The 18,832-nt window shown below is 41.9% G+C and overlaps 1 protein-coding gene across 2 annotated transcripts in view; it reads right to left on the reverse strand.

Moving 5' to 3' along the window:
• The window catches only part of ADSS2 (adenylosuccinate synthase 2), a 38,479-nt gene that overhangs the window by 16,170 nt on the left and 3,477 nt on the right, over nucleotides 1-18,832 (reverse strand). For both annotated transcript variants that reach the window (XM_058669428.1, XM_004578495.3), the window contains exons 2-4: nucleotides 5,850-5,952; nucleotides 4,827-4,895; nucleotides 3,445-3,495 (exon numbers count right to left, since the gene is read on the reverse strand). In XM_058669428.1, coding sequence (XP_058525411.1) covers nucleotides 3,445-3,495; nucleotides 4,827-4,895; nucleotides 5,850-5,952 — 223 coding nt within the window. The remainder of the gene's footprint in view (nucleotides 1-3,444; nucleotides 3,496-4,826; nucleotides 4,896-5,849; nucleotides 5,953-18,832) is intronic.

An 18,832-nucleotide genomic window follows, 5' to 3' on the forward strand; every position in this document is an offset into this window, starting at 1 on the left:
CCCATCAAGGCCCTGGGATGGGTGGGAGGCTGGGTGGGGCTTCTCCCTTTGTCTCCCCCTTTACCCCAGATACAGAAAAAAAGAGAATGTGGAAATAAAAAAAAAATATATATATATATATAATTTATTATTTATTTGAAAGGTAGAGTTACAGACAGAGAGATTTTCCAACCTTTGTTTCACTCCCCAAATGGCCACAACAGCCAGAGTGTGGTCTGTCCAAGGTCAGGAGCCAGGAGCTTCTTCCTGGTCGGTCTTCCATGTGGGTGCAGGGACCTAAGCACTTGGGACATTCCCTGCCATTTTCCCAGGCTCATTAGCAGGGAGATGAGTTGGAAGTAGAGCAGTGTGGATTTAAACCAGCACCCATATCCCTCTGTCCCACAGCACTGGCCCTAACGGAACAGTTCTCAAGAAGCATTTCATTGCAAAACATGCAAAAACTGAGATTTGTGGGTAAGCTGCTCCATTTTTTAAAAAATAAAAACTGCATTTAAATATGTCTTTCTTTTTTTTTATGTTCAAAGAAGTTGAAAAAGCAACTAGTAAGCCAGAAATAAATGGCTGCTAAAAGCCAGGTGACCCAGGAACTAATTTAGTACCTAGTCACAGAGTGAATGTGTTCTTAGTCCCAGAAAGCATTCAGTGCAATCACAGTAATTACTTTTCTAAGGCTTCATGATGGCACAGAGCTTTGACATGTCTACTCCTACCAATCTGAAAGAAAAGTCTGTGTCTGTAGTTGCTTCAAACTTCTCTCCAGTCCACACATCACAAAGAAGCACCATCTTGGGAATTCAGTCTAAGTTTTAAAGTTAAAGAGAAGCATGCTCAACTATCTTTAGTAGCTAAGCAATATTAATACCAGTTCATTTTGTTTTTATCATCTGTCTGATCAGACACTCCCACCCCCGCTCCATTCTGCACGGAGCTCCCCAGCTCCTATCGCACTTCTCCCGAGGACTAGCCAGCCCACGCCATGACACTCATTACACTGGCATCCTGCCTGCTGCCTGTGTTCATGACCCTGCACCAAGCTCCACCACAGAAGTGAAGTAAAATTTTAAATATGTGCTTAGCAGAGCTTCAAGGGGCACAAAGCAAGACCTGACAGACTTGAGAAAACAGGCAACTCCACAATTACTGCTGAAGCTTGCAACATTCCTCTCAGTAGCTAACAGAGCAGACAGGCAAAACACCAGTTAGTATGTGAATACAGACTTAAACAACACAATCAAACAATTACCTAATTGATGTTAAAGACAGAGTGTGTACTCTGTTCACAATAAAATTTTTAGAAAAAGAGAAAAGTCGGAACAATTTTGTATTTAACACAAACACCACTAATAATAAGCTATAGGTTAAAACAAAATTAAATGTTCAGATGAATAAAAAAATTCAAATGTTTTTGAATGTAGCTAAAACAATGAGGACATAGATATATTTAAATGGTTATATAAGAGAAGACTAAATTCAAGAAATCAAGTTTCTAAAACATAGAAGAGAAACTTTAAGACTAAAAGTAAAGAAACAACTGAAATCAAGATAGAAAACAAACCATAGAAAAATCAGTAAAATTAAAAAAATTTGAGGGGAGGGAAAATAGAAATAAAATTACTAATAATCTTAGGAAAATATACAAATATTGTTACACAAAATGAACACTTCCTTGAAAAAGAAATGAGAACCTTCAAGAAGAAACAAAAATCTGAATAGCTCTATTTCTTAAAAGGAATGCAATCCATAACTAAAATATCACAATTCTATAAGATCTCTAAAGTAAAACTTATTCTACACATACTCAGAAAAACAGAAGCACTGAAACTAAAGAAAACTTCCCTCAAGAGAAAAAAAAAGGCGTATTTTGATCAAGCAATGGCAGAACACCTATGCTAGTTTCTGGGTATAACTGAATAAAAAGGAAAGATCTTTCCTGCATGGAGGAAAGATTTCTTTGTCTTGATTATACATTTATCCTATGAATTATTTTGGAAATATAACATGTTCTGGTGGAATACAAGTGTTACAGATGATTAATAATTTCATAGCTTAGAGTCAGGTGAAATATACTCTCACTATCCTCCTTTTTGGGGAAAAACACAGAAGTATTCTACAAGTCTCATCTGTCACACAACCAAAGTCTTACGTACAAACAGCATAGAAAAGAATACATATTAACGTAAATTTTTTGCAGGGTTTATCAAAAGAAAATTCTTTTTGGACATTATAGAATAAGAAATTCATGACAAACTGTGTAACGAAAAAAGTATGCTCACATAAAAAAACTGTATGCTTTGCCATGCATTTGGCCTATAGATTAAGACACCCATTTCCCACATCAGAACACCTGGATCTGATGCCAGGCTCTGGCAAAAGCTCCTGTGGACCAGGAGGCAGCAGTGAAGGTTCAATTAGCTGGGTCCTTGCCACCCAAACAGGAAACCTGGATTGAGCTTCTGGATCCTGGTTTGGGCCTGACATGGCCATTATATGCATTTGAGGAATTCACCAGCTGACCGGCAGGGGAAAGGGGGCATTTATTCAATCTGTCTCTATTTGCCTCTCAGATACATAATTTTTTAAAATCTGTATCAATTGCCTATAGCCTACTTAAAAAAAGTTATTTTATTGGGTTACTAAGATTATGCATAAGATTCAAGTCCGTGGCTACTATCTAGAGGCACCATTATTTAATTAACAATTCCAATGGTTCAGAAATGCAGATGAGAATTCCAAACATATTAATGGTGATTTCAATTTTCTTAGACTCGGTTTGCTATAATAGTAGGGGGGAAAAGGATGGTCTGAAGTTTAAAAGCAGTAATGATTACATTTTAGGCATAAAGATTTGCTTTAAAGATTTCCCCAATGGTATGCTTACCCGAACATATCAGTATATGAAAATCAATGTACTTTCCATTTGTTTAATGAAATACTGCTCATATTGTTCATTTGTTTAGCTAATCATATATTTGGAAATAGATACATGGTAGCTTAGCCCTTGTTAAAAACAGAGGAAAAAAAAAGAATCAAGAATGTTTTTATGCAGTTGGAACCCAATGATTACAATTTAAGTAAAAAAAAAAAAAAAAAAAAAGACAAAATTGGAGGTCAACATTGTGGTACATCACGTTAAGACACCATCTGTGATGCAGAGCCATCTAACTGTTCCACTTCTGATTTAGCTCCCTGTTTATGGGCCTGGGAAAGCAAGAGAAGATGGACCAAGGAGGCTTGGGTCCCCTGCCCCAATGTGGACAATGGGGATGAAGCTCCTGGCTTCCAGTTTCCGCATGGCCCGGTCCTGGCCACTGTGGCCATTTGGGAAGTGACTGAGCAATTGGAAGATCTCTTTCCCTCTCAAACACATAAATAAATTTTTGTTAAAAAGACAAAATTGTTATTAAATAGTAGTTGCAAATACATGCAATATGTCCTGCTTACCAATATGAGCTCTGTCAGAGATGATAAGCCTTTTTTCCCAGCCTTCCAGACCTAGAAGAGCCGAGGTGAGGGTAGGGGGAAGAGATACATTTAATTGAACATTTTGTGTAACGGTTTGTACAACTTATTTCTTTAGCAACACAATGCTTAATTTTTAAGTTGAAGCAATCAATGTCTCATTAATCCCTCCAAGGTTATGCCAATTACTGCACTTGCTATGCTGAACTATACTGCCATATATGCTTCTGCCTCTCTAACTAGGAATGCCTAACAGTAGCAGCTAATAATTTTCATTAGGAGTCTATTATCCAGTACTACTAAAAGAAATCATTGTTGAATAAGCATATTTAGATTTTCTTGTTGTTGCTGTTGTTGTTTTTAAAGAACAGCAAAAAACTACATTCTCAACATTTTCAAACTGAGTGCAGTATTTGAATGCTAAAAGTTGGTTCTGGGTTCTGTACTGTGGTACAGGTGAGTTTAGCCTCCACTCCAATGCTAGCATCCCATAAGGATACCAGTTGGTTTCCTGGCTGCCCCACTTCTCATCCAGTTCCCAATGCTTGGGAAGGTGACAGAAGACGGTCCAAGTGCTGGGGCTCCTGCAAACCACATGAGAGTTGAGTAAAGCTCCAGGCTGCTGGTTTCAGCCTGGCCCAACCCTGGCTATTGAGGCCATGTGGGGAGTGAATCAGCTAATAGATCTCTCTCCCTCTCTGCAACTCTGCCTTTTGAACAAATAAACATTCTTTTAAAAGTAGTTCCAACTTCTGATAATACACAAAGATTTGTCTTGAGGATTCTCCTTAAATAATGGGCTACAAGGTATATATGGTGATACTGAGCATCCTCTATATGGTTGTTTCTGATAAGTAAACAAGTATTCAAATGAGTTTAGGGAATATCATATATAGAAGATATTACAAAAACCTCAATAAATTGGATCCAGTGGTGTCAGGTGGTGAGAAGGAAAAAGAGGAGTGGAGTAAAATCACCAGTGGATGAAGGGGGCAGAGAGGAGTGCGGGGAGCTCAAGTCCGGGAGATTAAAAACCAAGAGATCAGAACTCAGGTCCTACAGGAACCCAGAGGACAGGACTACCCTGTCCGGGAGTTCTGCCACCCACACCCAGTAATTCGAGCTGTCTTCAGATGAAATGGGCAGGTGACCTATGTGAAAAAGGAAATTAGGACCTAGGCAATGATGTTGCATTTCTTCTACTTATTCAAATACAAACTGCATAACTGACATTTGAAAATTTACCTCAAAATAACCTAGGATTTCAAAGAATATAACGAAAAAAGTTAACTTAGTCTGACATGAGATCATAATAAAATTTTAGAGAACACAACTGGTTACAAGGTGGATTCATTCTTTCATACCTTTGCCTTTTTGAACATTTTTCTCTGCTTCTTCAAACAATCCTGGCAGATGAATTACTACACCATTTCCTAAGGGAAAATAAATAGATTCAAACACCAAATATCTATAATAATAATATACAATGATCTTTAGCACAGAAGACTGAAATACTTTAATAGTGCATTCTGATTTATCAGGGAGCAATAACAGAAATGATTATGAGTTTTAAACGAAAGTATACATGTACACCAAAAGTTCATAGAAAAGTAGAAATAAAATGTTTGCTTTGGTCTAATTTTAAGAAACTTTCTGAAGACAGCCCATAGGCACAGATTTTTTAAAAATTTTTACACCAAAATAAACTTATCTTTTAATTCTGTTTCCCATGAACTTTTTAAAGTACTCATAAATGTATATGTTAGACAATATATAGAATATAAAACACTTAAATTATATTCAAATCTGAAATTTCTGTGACGCTTAGTAAACTGAACCTGAACACAGTAGACTAAATATCAGTATCTTTCAAAGCAATTAATATTCACAAAATTAAATTATTGGGTTGAAACTAGTATGTTTAAAAAGGAGAGCATGTTTAAAAAGTAGGAAAGAAATGCTAGATTATATCATACATCTTAAGAATTTATAAACCAATCCACAAGCCTCTTAAATTTCCATGAGACAGACTGAAAAGTATTTAGAAAGCTGATACTTGAAGTTTTCACATACAAAAATAAGACTGTCAATGATGACAAAGTAATTATTTACTAAGGGAGGGGAAAGACAAATTTAATTGAACATTCTATGTAACAGTTTTTATAACCAGATTTCTTAATAATTAGTCCCTTTAAAAAGTATTACCACTAAAAGACCTAAAAGACTTACAAATAATCCATCGGGTCCATTTCAGAAGCTATTATGGCCAAAATTAATAAGGAATCAATGAACCATTAAATTAATTAAGAGAAGAAATTAGTTTCAATGATGAAAGATTTATGCCATTATCATGGGGAGGGGAGACCGCAACTGTTACCAATACTTACCAATGAACGCAGTAACATTTGGGTTAATTATGCCACTGGGTAAAAGATGAAAATCATATTCCACAGAATCAACAACAACTGTATGGCCGGCATTATTTCCTCCCTAAAATAAAAGATAGGGCAACAATCACATATCTCCTTCCAAAGTCATATTATAAACCTTAAATGATGGGCCAAATCCTTAGCTCCCTGCCACCCAGGTGGCAGATCTGGAAGGAGCTCCTGGCTCCAAGCTTCAGCTGAGGACATCAGAGGGGTGAACCAGCGACAGAAGAGCTCTCTCCTCTCACACCGTTTCTCCCTTTCTTTCACTCAGCCTTTCAAAAAAAAGTGGCGTTTTTTTTTTTAATTAGCTATCAAATAAATGGAATGTTAAGTGACTAGGTACTTCTAATGCTGAGTTTAGGAAGCAAGGAAAAAACACAACTCAACTAATCATATTCATACTTTTTTTAAAATTGTAGTTTATTTTTATTGGAAAGTCAGATACAAAGAGGAGGAGAAACAGAGAAGAACATGGGCCCGGTGTGATAGCATAGCTCTAAAAGTCCTCGCCTTGAACACACTGGGATCCTATATGGGCATGGGTTCTAATCCCGGCGGCCCCACTTTCCATCCAGCTCCCTGTTTGTGGCCTGGGAAAGCAGTCGAGGACAGCCCAAGGCCTTGGGATCCTGCACATGTGTGGGAGACCTAAAAGAGCTCCTGGCTCCTGGCTTCAGATTGGCTCAGCTCCAGCTGTTGTGCTCTCTTGGGGAGTGAATCACTGGATACAAGATCTTCTTCTCCTCTCTCTATATCTGCCTTTCCAACAAAAATAAATAAATCTTTTTTTTTAAAGATTTATTTATTTTACTACAAAGTCAGATATACACAGAGGAGGAGAGACAGAGAGGAAGATCTTCCATCCGATGATTCACTCCCCAAGTGAGCCGTAACGGGCCGATGCGCGCCGACCCGAAGCCGGGAACCAGTAACCTCCTCCGGGTGTCCCACGCGGGTGCAGTGTCCCAATGCATTGGGCCATCCTCGACTGCTTTCCCAGGCCACAAGTAGGGAGCTGGATGGGAAGTGGAGCTGCCGGGATTAGAACTGGCACCCATATGGGATCCCGGGGCTTTCAAGGCGAGGACTTTTAGCTGCTAGGCCACGCCGCCGGGCCCAAAAATAAATAAATCTTTAAAAAAAAGAAAAGAAAATCTTCTGTCCAATGATTCACTCCCAAGCGGCCACAATGGTCGGAGCTTTGCCCATCCGAAGCCAGGAGCTTCCTCTGGATCTCCCACGCGGGTGCAGAGTCCCAAAGTTTTGGGCCGTCCTCGACTGCTTTCCCAGGCCACAAGCAGGGAGCTGGATGGGAAGCAGGGCAGCCTGGATTAGAACCAGTGCCCACTTGGGATGCCGGTGCATGCAAGGCGAGGACTTTAGCCACTAGGAGATAGTGCTGAGCCCTATATTCATACCTTTGAACTTCTACATAATATGAAACTTAAAAGTAAACAAGCCAGGAATATATTTGGAACATACACAAACTTTAGGAATGACGAGTTAAAACACACACACACACACACACACACACACACACACACAAAGACTAGTTAGGTGCAATGGCTCAGTGAGCAGCTAAATCCTCGCCTTGCATGTGCCAGGATCCCATATGGGCATCGGTTCTAATCCTGGTGGCCCCACTTCTCATCCAGCTCCCTGCCTGTGACCTAGAAAAGCAGTTGAGGACAGCACAAAGCCTTGGGACCTGCACCTGCACGCGAGACTTGGAGGAGGCTCGTGGCTCCTGACTTCAGATCAGTTCAGCTCCAGCAATTGCAGTCACTTGGGGTGTGAACCAACAGACAGAAGACCTTTGTCTCTCCTTCTCTCTGTAAATCTGCTTTTCCAATAAAAATAATAAATCTTAAAAAAAAAGACTGTCAATTCACACACATGACCTTTTTTCACAAAACGTATGTTTTTACCAAATCATCATGCCCATATGTTCACAAATGTGCCAGAACAAACAGGTCCTGCTAAGAAAAAATCTTCAGAAAGCAAAGGCCCAATATATGTCACGTACTAGGAAAAAAGCAAAAACGATAACCTGTAGTTTAAAAGATAAAAGATATGTGGTGAGAAATAGGAAGACAGAGGCAGAAACATGAAGCAACACTGGCTCCATCTGAGAGCAACAAGGAAACAGGTGGAAATTGCTTCACTATGAGTTTGTTAATGGCAAGTGCCGCAAAAGGCACAGAGGCGAGCACAGCAAAAACGTCAAGTCATTCTCAGTCTTGCCACAGGGAAACCAGTTACCACAAGTCCCTGCTGCCCTTTCTGCATAGAAAGCACACACTCGTTCTTTGTATGTAGACATTTACCAATCTATTAAAGCGGGGTCACAGTGAGGGCGTTTCCAAACCTCTGCATCATTAACAACTCTACCATAACTCTCAGGGGGTTATTTTTATTGTCCACTTGCATAAGCTTATCACTAATTATGACAGAATTATAAAACGCATTATGCAACAAAATAGTATTTTTAAAATAATAAAACAAATTTTACTTATATTTTAGTTTCTCTTTATTTTTGTGCCCTTATATCATACTATTTTTATAAGTTAGGATATCTCTCCTAATTGTTCAAGGAAAACCTGAAAAAATTTTTTTAATTTATTTGAAAGGATTATAGAGAAAGAGACAGATGACAGGGAGAAACATCTTCTATCTGCAGGTTCACTGCCCAAATGGCCCCAACTGCCACGGCCAGCAACTCCATCCAGGCCTGTCATGAGGAGCGCAGGGGCCCAGGCCATCTTTTATGCTTTCCCAGGCCATTAGTAGGGAAATGGTTAGGAAACAGAACAGCCCTAGACTTGAACCAGCCCTCACACGAGATGCCAGTTTAACCCAAAGGCAAAACATCTTTGATTATGAAGCTAATCAAATTTTCATTAGTGCTCAGGAAAACACTAGTATTTTTTATTACAATAATTCTGAATTATCATAAACTATGAAATGTAACAAATTTTTGTTGAATTGCAATAAAGTATTTTGAGACAGCAAATAATGTATTATTTAAACAAAAACAAAATCTAAAATATCCATCATTTGGGAGCCAGTGTTGTGGCACAGCCAGTTAAACCACCTTCTTTGATGCCAGCATCCACTATGGGCAGTGGTTCATGTGCCAGCTGCTCAACTTCCCATCCAGCTCCCTGCTCATGTTCCTGGGAAAGCAGTGCAGCATGTTTAAATGCTTAGAACCCTGCCACCCACTGGATCTGGCCTGTCCTGATGCTTGCCATTGCACCCATCTGTGGAATGAACCAGTGGATGGAAGCTCGCTCTCTCCCCTTCTCCCTCTGTAAAACATTCAAAATCAATAAATAATTTTTAAAAATACATCATCTGCTTAATGTAAAAAAAATAAATAAATAAACTCCTCTGTATCTTTTGGAGTAAAACTTCAAAGTAAGTATCCTAATTTGCACCACCTCATTTTAACACATATATTAACATAATCAGAACAACCCTACATGATTCTATTAGGGATTTGGGGAGAAAAGGTAAGTGCTTTCATTGTTACTTATACTCTGTGTGGGAACTGGGGTATAACTTATAACTTTGAAATACACACTGTGCAAAAGGGGCCGAGGAGTTGCTGGATAGACTGTTGTACAGATGAAGTGAGTTTTAGCATACTGTCACATTTCACACAATACAACAGACCAGGCTTCAATCTGAGTGCCTACTTGGATGCTGATCTAAAACACTGGTAGATGGCATGCAACCCAGTATACCCTAACAGTTCAGGCAATGTGCTTAGGTGCAGCTTTATACTGGTCCAAGGAAAGGGCACATTATATTAACAGACAGCAAACACAAAGATTTCAGATAGGAGCATCATTGCTTGACCAGCAACCCACTATCACACCTACACAATTTTTATGACGGATGGAGCTGCTTCCCACATGGACACCTCTACACAGCACGTGCCTGGATGAGCAGCAATAACGAATTGTAGTGCTTGTTTAATCATGTTTAATGACTCTAAGAACCTCCTGGGGAGGCCCAGGTGGTACTAAACAAATGAAAAGATACATTGTTATCGCTGTTTTTAACAGAGGTATACTATCTCCCACTCAGGGAACTTTGCAAAGTACCCAAAGGAAAAAGCACCAGTCATGAATTCAACTGCTATTCATGTCACTACATTCTGCTGCCTTTGTAAACTACCGTTAACACCTAGGAATCTCAGCCACTTACATGGCAATTATTATTATTATTTTGCATTTTATTTGAAAGGCAAAGAGAGACATAAAGAAAAAGAACTTCCACTTCAATTCACCCAAGTACTTGAGCTATCATCCGTATAGCCCGTCTACCTAGCAAGGTGTGCATTAGCAGGAAACATTGAAAACAGAGCTTGGACTGGAGTGCAGTTTGATATGGGATGGCGGTGCCTTAAGCAGCAGAATAACTTCCACACCAAGTACCTGACTCCTTATAAATTCATTTACTTTAGGGCCCAGCGCGGTAGCCTAGCAGTTGAAGTCATTGCTTTGAACGTTCCAGGATCCCATATGGGCATTGCTTCTAATTCCAGCAGCCCTACCTGTGGCCTGGGAAAGCAGTCGAGGGCGGCCCAAAGCTTTGGCATCTTGCACCCACATGGGAAACCTAGAAGAGGTTCCTAGCTCCTGGCTTCGTACTGGCTCAGCTCCAGCCATTGTGGCTGCTTGGGGAGTGAACCAGCAGATGGAAGAACATCTTCTCTGTCTTCTCTGTGTATCTGCCTCTCCGATAAAAAAAATAAATAAATCTTAAAAATACACACACACACACACAAACAAATTTTGGGGCGCGGCACGATGGCGTAGTGGTTAAAGTCCTCGCCTTGAACGCCCAGGATCCCATATGGGCACTGGTTCTAATCCCGGTGGCCCCACTTCCCTGCTTGTGACCTGGAAAAGCAGTCGAGCACGGCCCGAATCCTTGGGACCCTGCACCTGCGTGGGAGACCCGGAAAGAAGTTCCTGGCTCTTGGCTTCAGATTGGCGCAGCACCGGCCGTTGTGGCCACTTGGAGAGTGAATCATCGGACAGAAGATCTTCCTCTCTGTCTCTCCTCCTCTCTGTACCTTTCCAATAAAATAAATAAATTTTTTTTAAAAAAATCAATTTACAAGTAACTGTGACTCTAAGGAAATATTTTTTTACCCTATTATCACTTACACATATCAGTCATAAGCTTCCAAAGGCTCTGCCCCCTGCTTACTTTGCAAATCACAGTAATTCTCCCTTCCCTCTGCTGGCTAGTGATGGATCTGGACCAGGGAACCCAATCCAGGGTGAATCAATCAATCAGCTCATCTTTCCTGGGAAGTTGGTCAGCAGGAAGGTGAGATCCCTGTCACCTAATGGAAACATCCTAAAAGGCAAGGCTGCCAGCCCTGTTTAGATCCCAGGAGTAGCCTTGGTCTCTGCCTACCTTAACCCCGGTCATTCTTTCCTTCCTCTACACCAATCCTCGATTTACTTAAGACCATTTATTGGGGCCGGTGTTGTGGCAATGTGACACAGCCGGTAATGCTGCCACCTGCAATGAGGGCATGCTATATGGGTGCTGGCTCACTGGCTGTTCCTCTTCCAATCCAATTCTGTGCTAGTACACCTTGGAAAGCAGTGGAAGATGGCCCAAATATTTGGGTTCTTCCACTCAGATGAGAGACCTGAAAGAAAAGCTCCTTGGCTTCAGCCTGGCCAAGCCGTGGTTTTTATGGTCACCTAGAGAGTGACCCAGTGGATAGCAGAGCTCTCTCCTTCCCTTCCCTCTCTCTGCAAACTTTACCTTTCAAATAAAGAAACAAAATTTATTTTCAAAAACCCTTTCTTTCTAAAGTACGAAGAGTTTACAAAACAAACTCACAGTTTGCATACATATGGCTATCTGGTTTTATATTACGTATCATAAAAACCTAAACAAAGCTCAAATCAGAAAATCACAATTTTGTGTACTTTTCTAACCAAGAAACTTCCAAGGATCATAGGATGTTTTAAAAGTTTAATAGAAAACAAAATGATTAGTTGCTGCTTTTTTTTATTTATTTATTATTTGAAAGACTTACAGAGAGAAGGAACAACATTTTTCTTTTTTTTTTTTTTAAAGATTTATTCATTTTATTACAAAGTCAGATATACACAGAGGAGGAGAGACAGAGAGGAAGATCTTCCGTCCGATGATTCACTCCCCAAGTGAGCCACAACGGGCCGATGCGCACCGATCCAAAGCTGGGAACCTGGAACCTCTTCCGGGTCTCCCACGCAGGTGCAGGGTCCCAATGCATTGGGCCGTCCTCGACTGCTTTCCCAGGCCACAAGCAGGGAGCTGGATGGGAAGTGGAGCTGCCGGGATTAGAACTGGCACCCATATGGGATCCCGGAGCTTTTAAGGCAAGGACTTTAGCCGGGCCCAACATTTTTCATCCAATGGTTCACTCCCCCAGATGACTGCAGTGGTGAGCACTGGGCCATGCTCAATCTAAGAGCTTCCAGGTCTCCTGTGTGGGTGACAAGGGCCCAAAGTGATTCTGAAGTTGGACCAGCTTTCAATGTTTTCCCCAAGCACATTAGGAACTGGATAGGAGAGGAGCAGCCAGGATATGAACTGGCACCCATATAGGATGCTGGCATCATGGATAACAGCTTGCCTACTATGCCACATTGCCAGCCCCCATCAAAGAGATTCTTAAATATTCACTGGTCATTTATTACGCCTTCTCCTTCCCACATCACTTCCAGTGTTTCCTTTCTGTGGCACTCAAATAGACAGAAGCAGTGATTAACCTAACAGCGTCATAACTTTGAACAGTGAGAGCTCTTTTCCAGCACCAGCATAGACCCAGCTCTTAACTGGCTAACAATTTCAAGCACATGGCCCAAAGGCATTTCTCAGGCCAGTTAATGAGACCTCTAAAATGGTCTACGTCTCATCTTTTCTTTTTTTTTTTTTTTTGCTGTGAATAATGTACTGTACTGCACACTGTACAGCAAGCAGAGTTCAAAAAGTCAGTATCACCACTATGAATTACAGCATAGTGCAACAATGCCTCAGGCCACTGCCCTAGAACTAATTAAACAACCACAGATTTTTTTTTTTCCTCCCCCATAAAGATTCACTGATTGATTTGAAAGGTAGAATTACAGAGAAAGAAGAGAGACTGTCTGGTGGGGTTAGTGGGGGAGAAATCTTCAATCTACTGGTTCACTCCCCAAATGGACACAATTGCCAGGTCTGAGCCAGGAGCCCTGAGTGTCTTCCAGGTCTTCCACATAGATGCATGGGTCCAAGCACTTGAGCCATCCTTCCGCTGTTCTCTAGGCACATTAGCGTAAGTGGAACAGCCAGGACTTGAACTGACGCCCTTATGGGATGAGGGCACTGCAGGTGCAGGCATAATCCCACCACACAGCACTGGCCCAAGGTTGCTATTTCCTATCTAAAATCTTCAAGCTTCTTGAAAACTTAGCATTCTTTTCAGTCAATGCCACATTGACTGTGTTGTTTTCTTGGTAATGACTATAAGACCATCTCCCCCGTCCCAGATGAAACATGTCACTATTCAGCAACAGCAAAGGCACTTGTAAACCCACAGCAGTAAAAGACCTGTAAACAAAGATAGCTCTTTTACAAAAACATGCATATAAACTGCAATTAGCTTATGATTCAAAAGCAGACCAGGTTAAGTTGCTCAAATTAGCAGGTTGATCAAATTAAATAGTCCAAGAGTAGCCAGACACACTAGATAGCAAGAGAAAACATATGCTGGGTATCTATATTTCTTTTTAGAAAAGGCATTCTTGTACACTGTCCAGCTATCTTTTGAAGGCTGAAAGGCATCTGCTTTACCTTGTCCTTCAGCTAACCTCATTTTCACAAACAAATGTTAGGGTACCCTGTATGTTAAACGGTTACTTTGAAGCAACTTCATACAGTGAAAGTAGGAAGGTGCATTACCTTGGAAGATCTCAGGTTCCTAAGAAGTTTAGATTCTGGGTACAAAACATTCACTAGACCAGAGTCATAGATGGCAGAAGAATTGCAACAACCACAAAAAGTGTACAGACTAATGATATTACAGAGCTCTTTGAAAATGCCTCATAAATTTCATATAATTGCTATATACATGAAAACATTTTCCTAAAAACACTGAAATTGAACTTCAGATCTCAAAAGACAAAGCTTTTAAATACATCTTTACTTTTTTTAACTTTTTCCATTTTTTATTATATTTTTGACAATCTTTACTTAGTTAATTGCGGTAAAAAGGTTCAAGGGCTACAGGAAAGTGGATAAGACTATTATTTCCACATTACTTCCTTCATGTATCTGAGGTAAAGGGGGATTTTAAGGGATAAGCCCCACCCAGTCTCCCACCCCAAGTCCCGGATGTGAGGCATGCTCCGAGGGTCTTGCTCAAGTGGTTTTGATAATTCACCATTTATGAATTGCTGCCAATCTCGCCACTCCAAGAACAATGAGGTCGTTGAAGAATCCACTGATCGACAGTCCATCTTAAGAGTCTCCGTTTGCCCTGTTTTTCACTGCCAACATATAGCTGAGGTAGTTGATTGACCTGTTCTGTCCTCTGTGTTTTCATGGTTAGGGTTCTGAGTCTGGCAGTTCAATTGGGGAGATCCCCAAAGAAACTTTGTCTGAGGTGTTCTCAGACCAGATTCTAGTATGTACTAGCAGACACAGGGCCCAGCACAGTCCATCACCCCATTCAACTGGTGGTTGCAATTGCTGGGTTGGTTCTGTTTCCAACCCTGACTTCCACTGGAACCAATGGTTGTTGCAGTCCAGCCTGGTTCTGCCCAGTACACACTCAGCCCTCACATAAACCAGTGGGAGCTGCAGCCCAGTCAGAGTGACCCACAATAACCGCCCCCTAACCTGGTTTGCAGTATGTGAAGCAGACTAGTCCAGTCTGTCCCACAGCCCACTTAACTCTCATACATGTCAATGGGCATTGAAGCCCAATTCCATCTAACCAGCTCAACTATCCAGCCCACACACAGATGTTGAAGGGTGCTTCTCTGTTTAGCCACCCCAGCCCCTGTCCTAGTATTCGTGCCCTTCCGTGGGAGTGGTAACCCAAGAGGGAGGAGCCCACTATTTCCCTCTCAGGCCACTCCACTTAGGGATTATGCACTCTCCAGGTGGTTCTGTGGTTTAACTTGACAGAATTAGCCCCAAGTGCCAGCTTCTGCCAGCTGATGCTGCGGCTAAGCCCAAACAACCCTCACCCACTCTAATTGTAGTTTGCACCAGTAGGAACAATCAGCCAGTCTGGCTTTTCCCTGATCTAGGCCACATGAGGTGCACAGGTGTTGTAGCCCTGCTTAGTCTGGTCTGCTCCCATCCCAGTTCACACTCTCCAGTGTGAGTAGCTGGTCCAGCAAGGAAACCACCCCCACTCCACAGTCCACCTGCGGCTCCGCCCCCTCCCTTCCTGGTTCTCACGTATGCTGGTTGGTCACATCCGGTACAGGTAACTTCACCTTGGTATTCTGTATTGTGGACTGGTTTTTGTCGCGACCAAACCTGGCTCGACCCACACTCTGTTCTGGTGCTCGGATTTGCCAGTGGATTATGTGAACCGGTCTGCCAGCGACCCATGCCAAATGTATGCCAGTGGGAAACTTTCCATGGCCTGTTCTGGGCTGATTCCTATCATACTTCTTGCACTTACCTGCAGGTCTGTGGCCTGCCAGAGGAGTTGCCCAGGGTCCTCCACCAGAACCTCTCCCAATGCCAGATTTCGCACATACCAGGGGGTCCATGAGTCAGCCCTATTCAGTTCACCTCCTGTCCTAGCAGGAACAGTGGCTTTTCCTGACTGGCCTTCAACCCAAACTGGTTCTTGCTGTTGGATGTTTCAGCCCAGCCACGGCTCTTCCATACCCACATACGGCTCACACATGGCTCAGTAGGGACTGAGACCTAGGCTAGTGCATCCCACAGCTACCCTGGTCCTCCAGAACACCAGATGGTGTTGGAGTTTGGCCCAGCTTGGTGCAGCCAGTCCCAGTCCACACTTGTGCCAAGAGAGATATAACTGTATCCTGATCAGAACGCAGCCCCCATTCCAGCACATGCGCCCCTTGGTGGGAACCTCAACCAAGCTAGGGTGTCCCCTTAGCTCCCCATCCGGGCCTGTTCCCAGCAATAGATCACACGCATGCCAGTGGTTGCTCTGACTCAGCTTGGCTCAGCCCCTCACCTGTCCCAACCCCTGCCTTAGACACTGTGGCTTAGCATCTCTGGCTCACGCAGAGGGTAGGTGCAAGAGCCCAGCTCGGCATGACCTGTGCTCCATCCTGGTTTCTAGTTTTGCTTGTGGGCTAAGGTTTGCTCAGTCCTGCCTGGTCCACCCCGTTCCATTACCAATTCACACATTGGCCAGTCATTGGAGCTACTTTGCCCAGCTTGTCTGACTCCCAGGTCTGGACCATGTGTTCACCAGTTGGAGCTATGACTCGCCAGGGGAGTTTCCCAAGTTCCTCCACTTGATCCACTCCCAGACCCAGTTCTCATACATGCCATTGGGTTTTAGGCCAGTGTCAGGCATAGTCTGGCCTTTCATTTCGCCTTGTACGAGCTGGTGAACATTGTAGCCCGGCCCACCCCACACCCTATTTAGGATGCACATTCGGGTGCTGCTGCCTTGACCAGTCCAGACTGTTGTGGGTTCCTTTACCTGTGAGTGATGGCAGGCTCCTTGGTCACACCTAGCTTAGTCCATCATCACCCCAACTCTTGAGCTAACCAGTGGGGCTAGAATTTCCACAGGGTTTGGCCCACACATCCCCCACACAATCTACCCCTGGATATGGTTCTCTTGAGTGCTAGTTAATATCATGGCCCTGCTTAATGTGACCCGCCTCCTGATCCATCATCATGTCAGGTAATATAGACAAGCCCCGAGTCTTAGCTTTTGCTAAGAACTTCAGATCTCAAAAGACAAAGCTTTTAAACACATTTTTACTTCTAAAAAAGCTTTTAAAAAATTGATACAGGTAAAAATTCTATTTTTAGAAATTTCATGGTACTTATTCCTCATTTGAAGAATCATAGTTCTTTTGAATTAAATAGAATTAAAGGCAGGATCTTCCATCCTGCCAGCAGAAGAGCCACAGGAGCATGATTTAATTCACTGTTCTTTTTGTCAGCTTTACCATGAGATTCTGACGACTCCACTGTCTACTGTCTTATGGCTAACAGCATGCTCAGGGCCACCAGCCCTCATTTTTCATTATGTAGCTCTTACACAGTAATCTGGTATGAAAAATTCTAATATATTCCTCAATAATACAGCAGTTTTTTCTAGAAATAGTTAAAAGTATCCAAACTATCCATTCTTTCCCAACAAAATAAATAATAATAATTTGGATCAGAAAGCAGTGAAATGCTCTCAGATAATTTAAAGATTCATGACTCAAAATATTTACATAATACACTACACTTAAATGTGAATAATTTGAGACATCCTCACTGAATGATCAAACTGATCACTAGAATTTGACATTCAAAACAGCATGCCAGGAAGATACATGAAAGAGAAACAAAGTATCACCTAACTACTTTCCCAAGATACAAGAGCTACTAAAGCCTTTGAACATAAGATACAATGAAAAAAAAGAGAATACTAGTGAAAACACTAAATAGCATGCTATTTCAAGGAATGGTGCCTGTTCTACCTTAAATTCACACCAACAGCCACTGGTGCAGAAAGATGTTTTATATTCACAGGGAAGGACTGTACTACTGATTTCAAAGATATGTCTACAGATAACCTAGCCACCCAATAAACATTTGCCAAGGAGGAAAACCTTAAAAAGAAACCAGCACACCTTGAAGAAAATTAACATTCTATTAGGGAAAGTACAATCATCAAATCACCTTTAACCAAGTGTATCAGACACTGGTAAAAACGCTGTACTTGAGGGCTACTATAAAAAATATAAAAACCACCCTTGGCAGGAAACACTGAGCAACAATTGCTATAAACCTGGCAATGGCCTATCTTACATGTTCATTCTCTACCACATTCAAAATTATGGGAAGTGGTCTGGAAGATAATTTTAGCTGCATGAGGTCAAAGTATTAAACCACCCTATAGTTTCTCTCATCTTCTGTATTTCAGGAAGAAAGGCCCATCTGCTGCTGATAGGCCCTTTACATGTCTTTATCACTTACCACTACGTGGCTTCAGAGCCTTCAGTAGATCCAGTGTTCAGCTACATACACATTACTAACACACAGTCACTGAGTTTAAGTTTATGGCAAGCTTTTGAATATAGGAGATAGGTGTCCTTCATAATCAATTCCTTTACAATTGATTTTAGCTAATATTTTTCTCCTTATGTTGACTTTAATATCCTGGAAACAAATCAATCAAGGCACCGCTGCTCTGGCTTTTCCTGGTCATGAGCCATCTTACGTCTATCACCACAACCAAGGCAACCAAGCTCTCTTTCTCCAAGAACCTTAAATAGCCCCTAAGTCCTGGTACAAATTGCTATCATTCTAAAGTTTCTTCAGTTTCTAGTCAACAGAATACAAGCAGCAGCAGAGCATAGTATTTCACTTGAAGAGGATCTGAGGGGGAAAACGGTCATTAGCTTCCTAACAGAACTACCTCTGTGCTGCCAGAAAGGGGCCTTCCTGTCCCTAGACTTTCACCGGGTGAAAAGTCCCCTTGTGCATCCCCACCCAGGCCACAGTGGTTTCCAGCAGTCAGCAGCTATCCAGTAGACTCCGAGTTCCTCCTGGGCATAATCACCACCCTATTCACCTTCTGGACTCCAGGGCTGAGCAGTTCCTGACATACACTCAACATGCGCTTCCTGGATGAAGGATCTGTGTCTGCATTTGGTCCCCTTTTTTCTTCAAAGATATATTGAGTTAAAATCAAGGCATCAGTA

The sequence above is a fragment of the Ochotona princeps genome, chromosome 10 (genome assembly GCF_030435755.1).
Source record: "Ochotona princeps isolate mOchPri1 chromosome 10, mOchPri1.hap1, whole genome shotgun sequence".
Lineage (NCBI taxonomy): Eukaryota > Metazoa > Chordata > Mammalia > Lagomorpha > Ochotonidae > Ochotona > Ochotona princeps.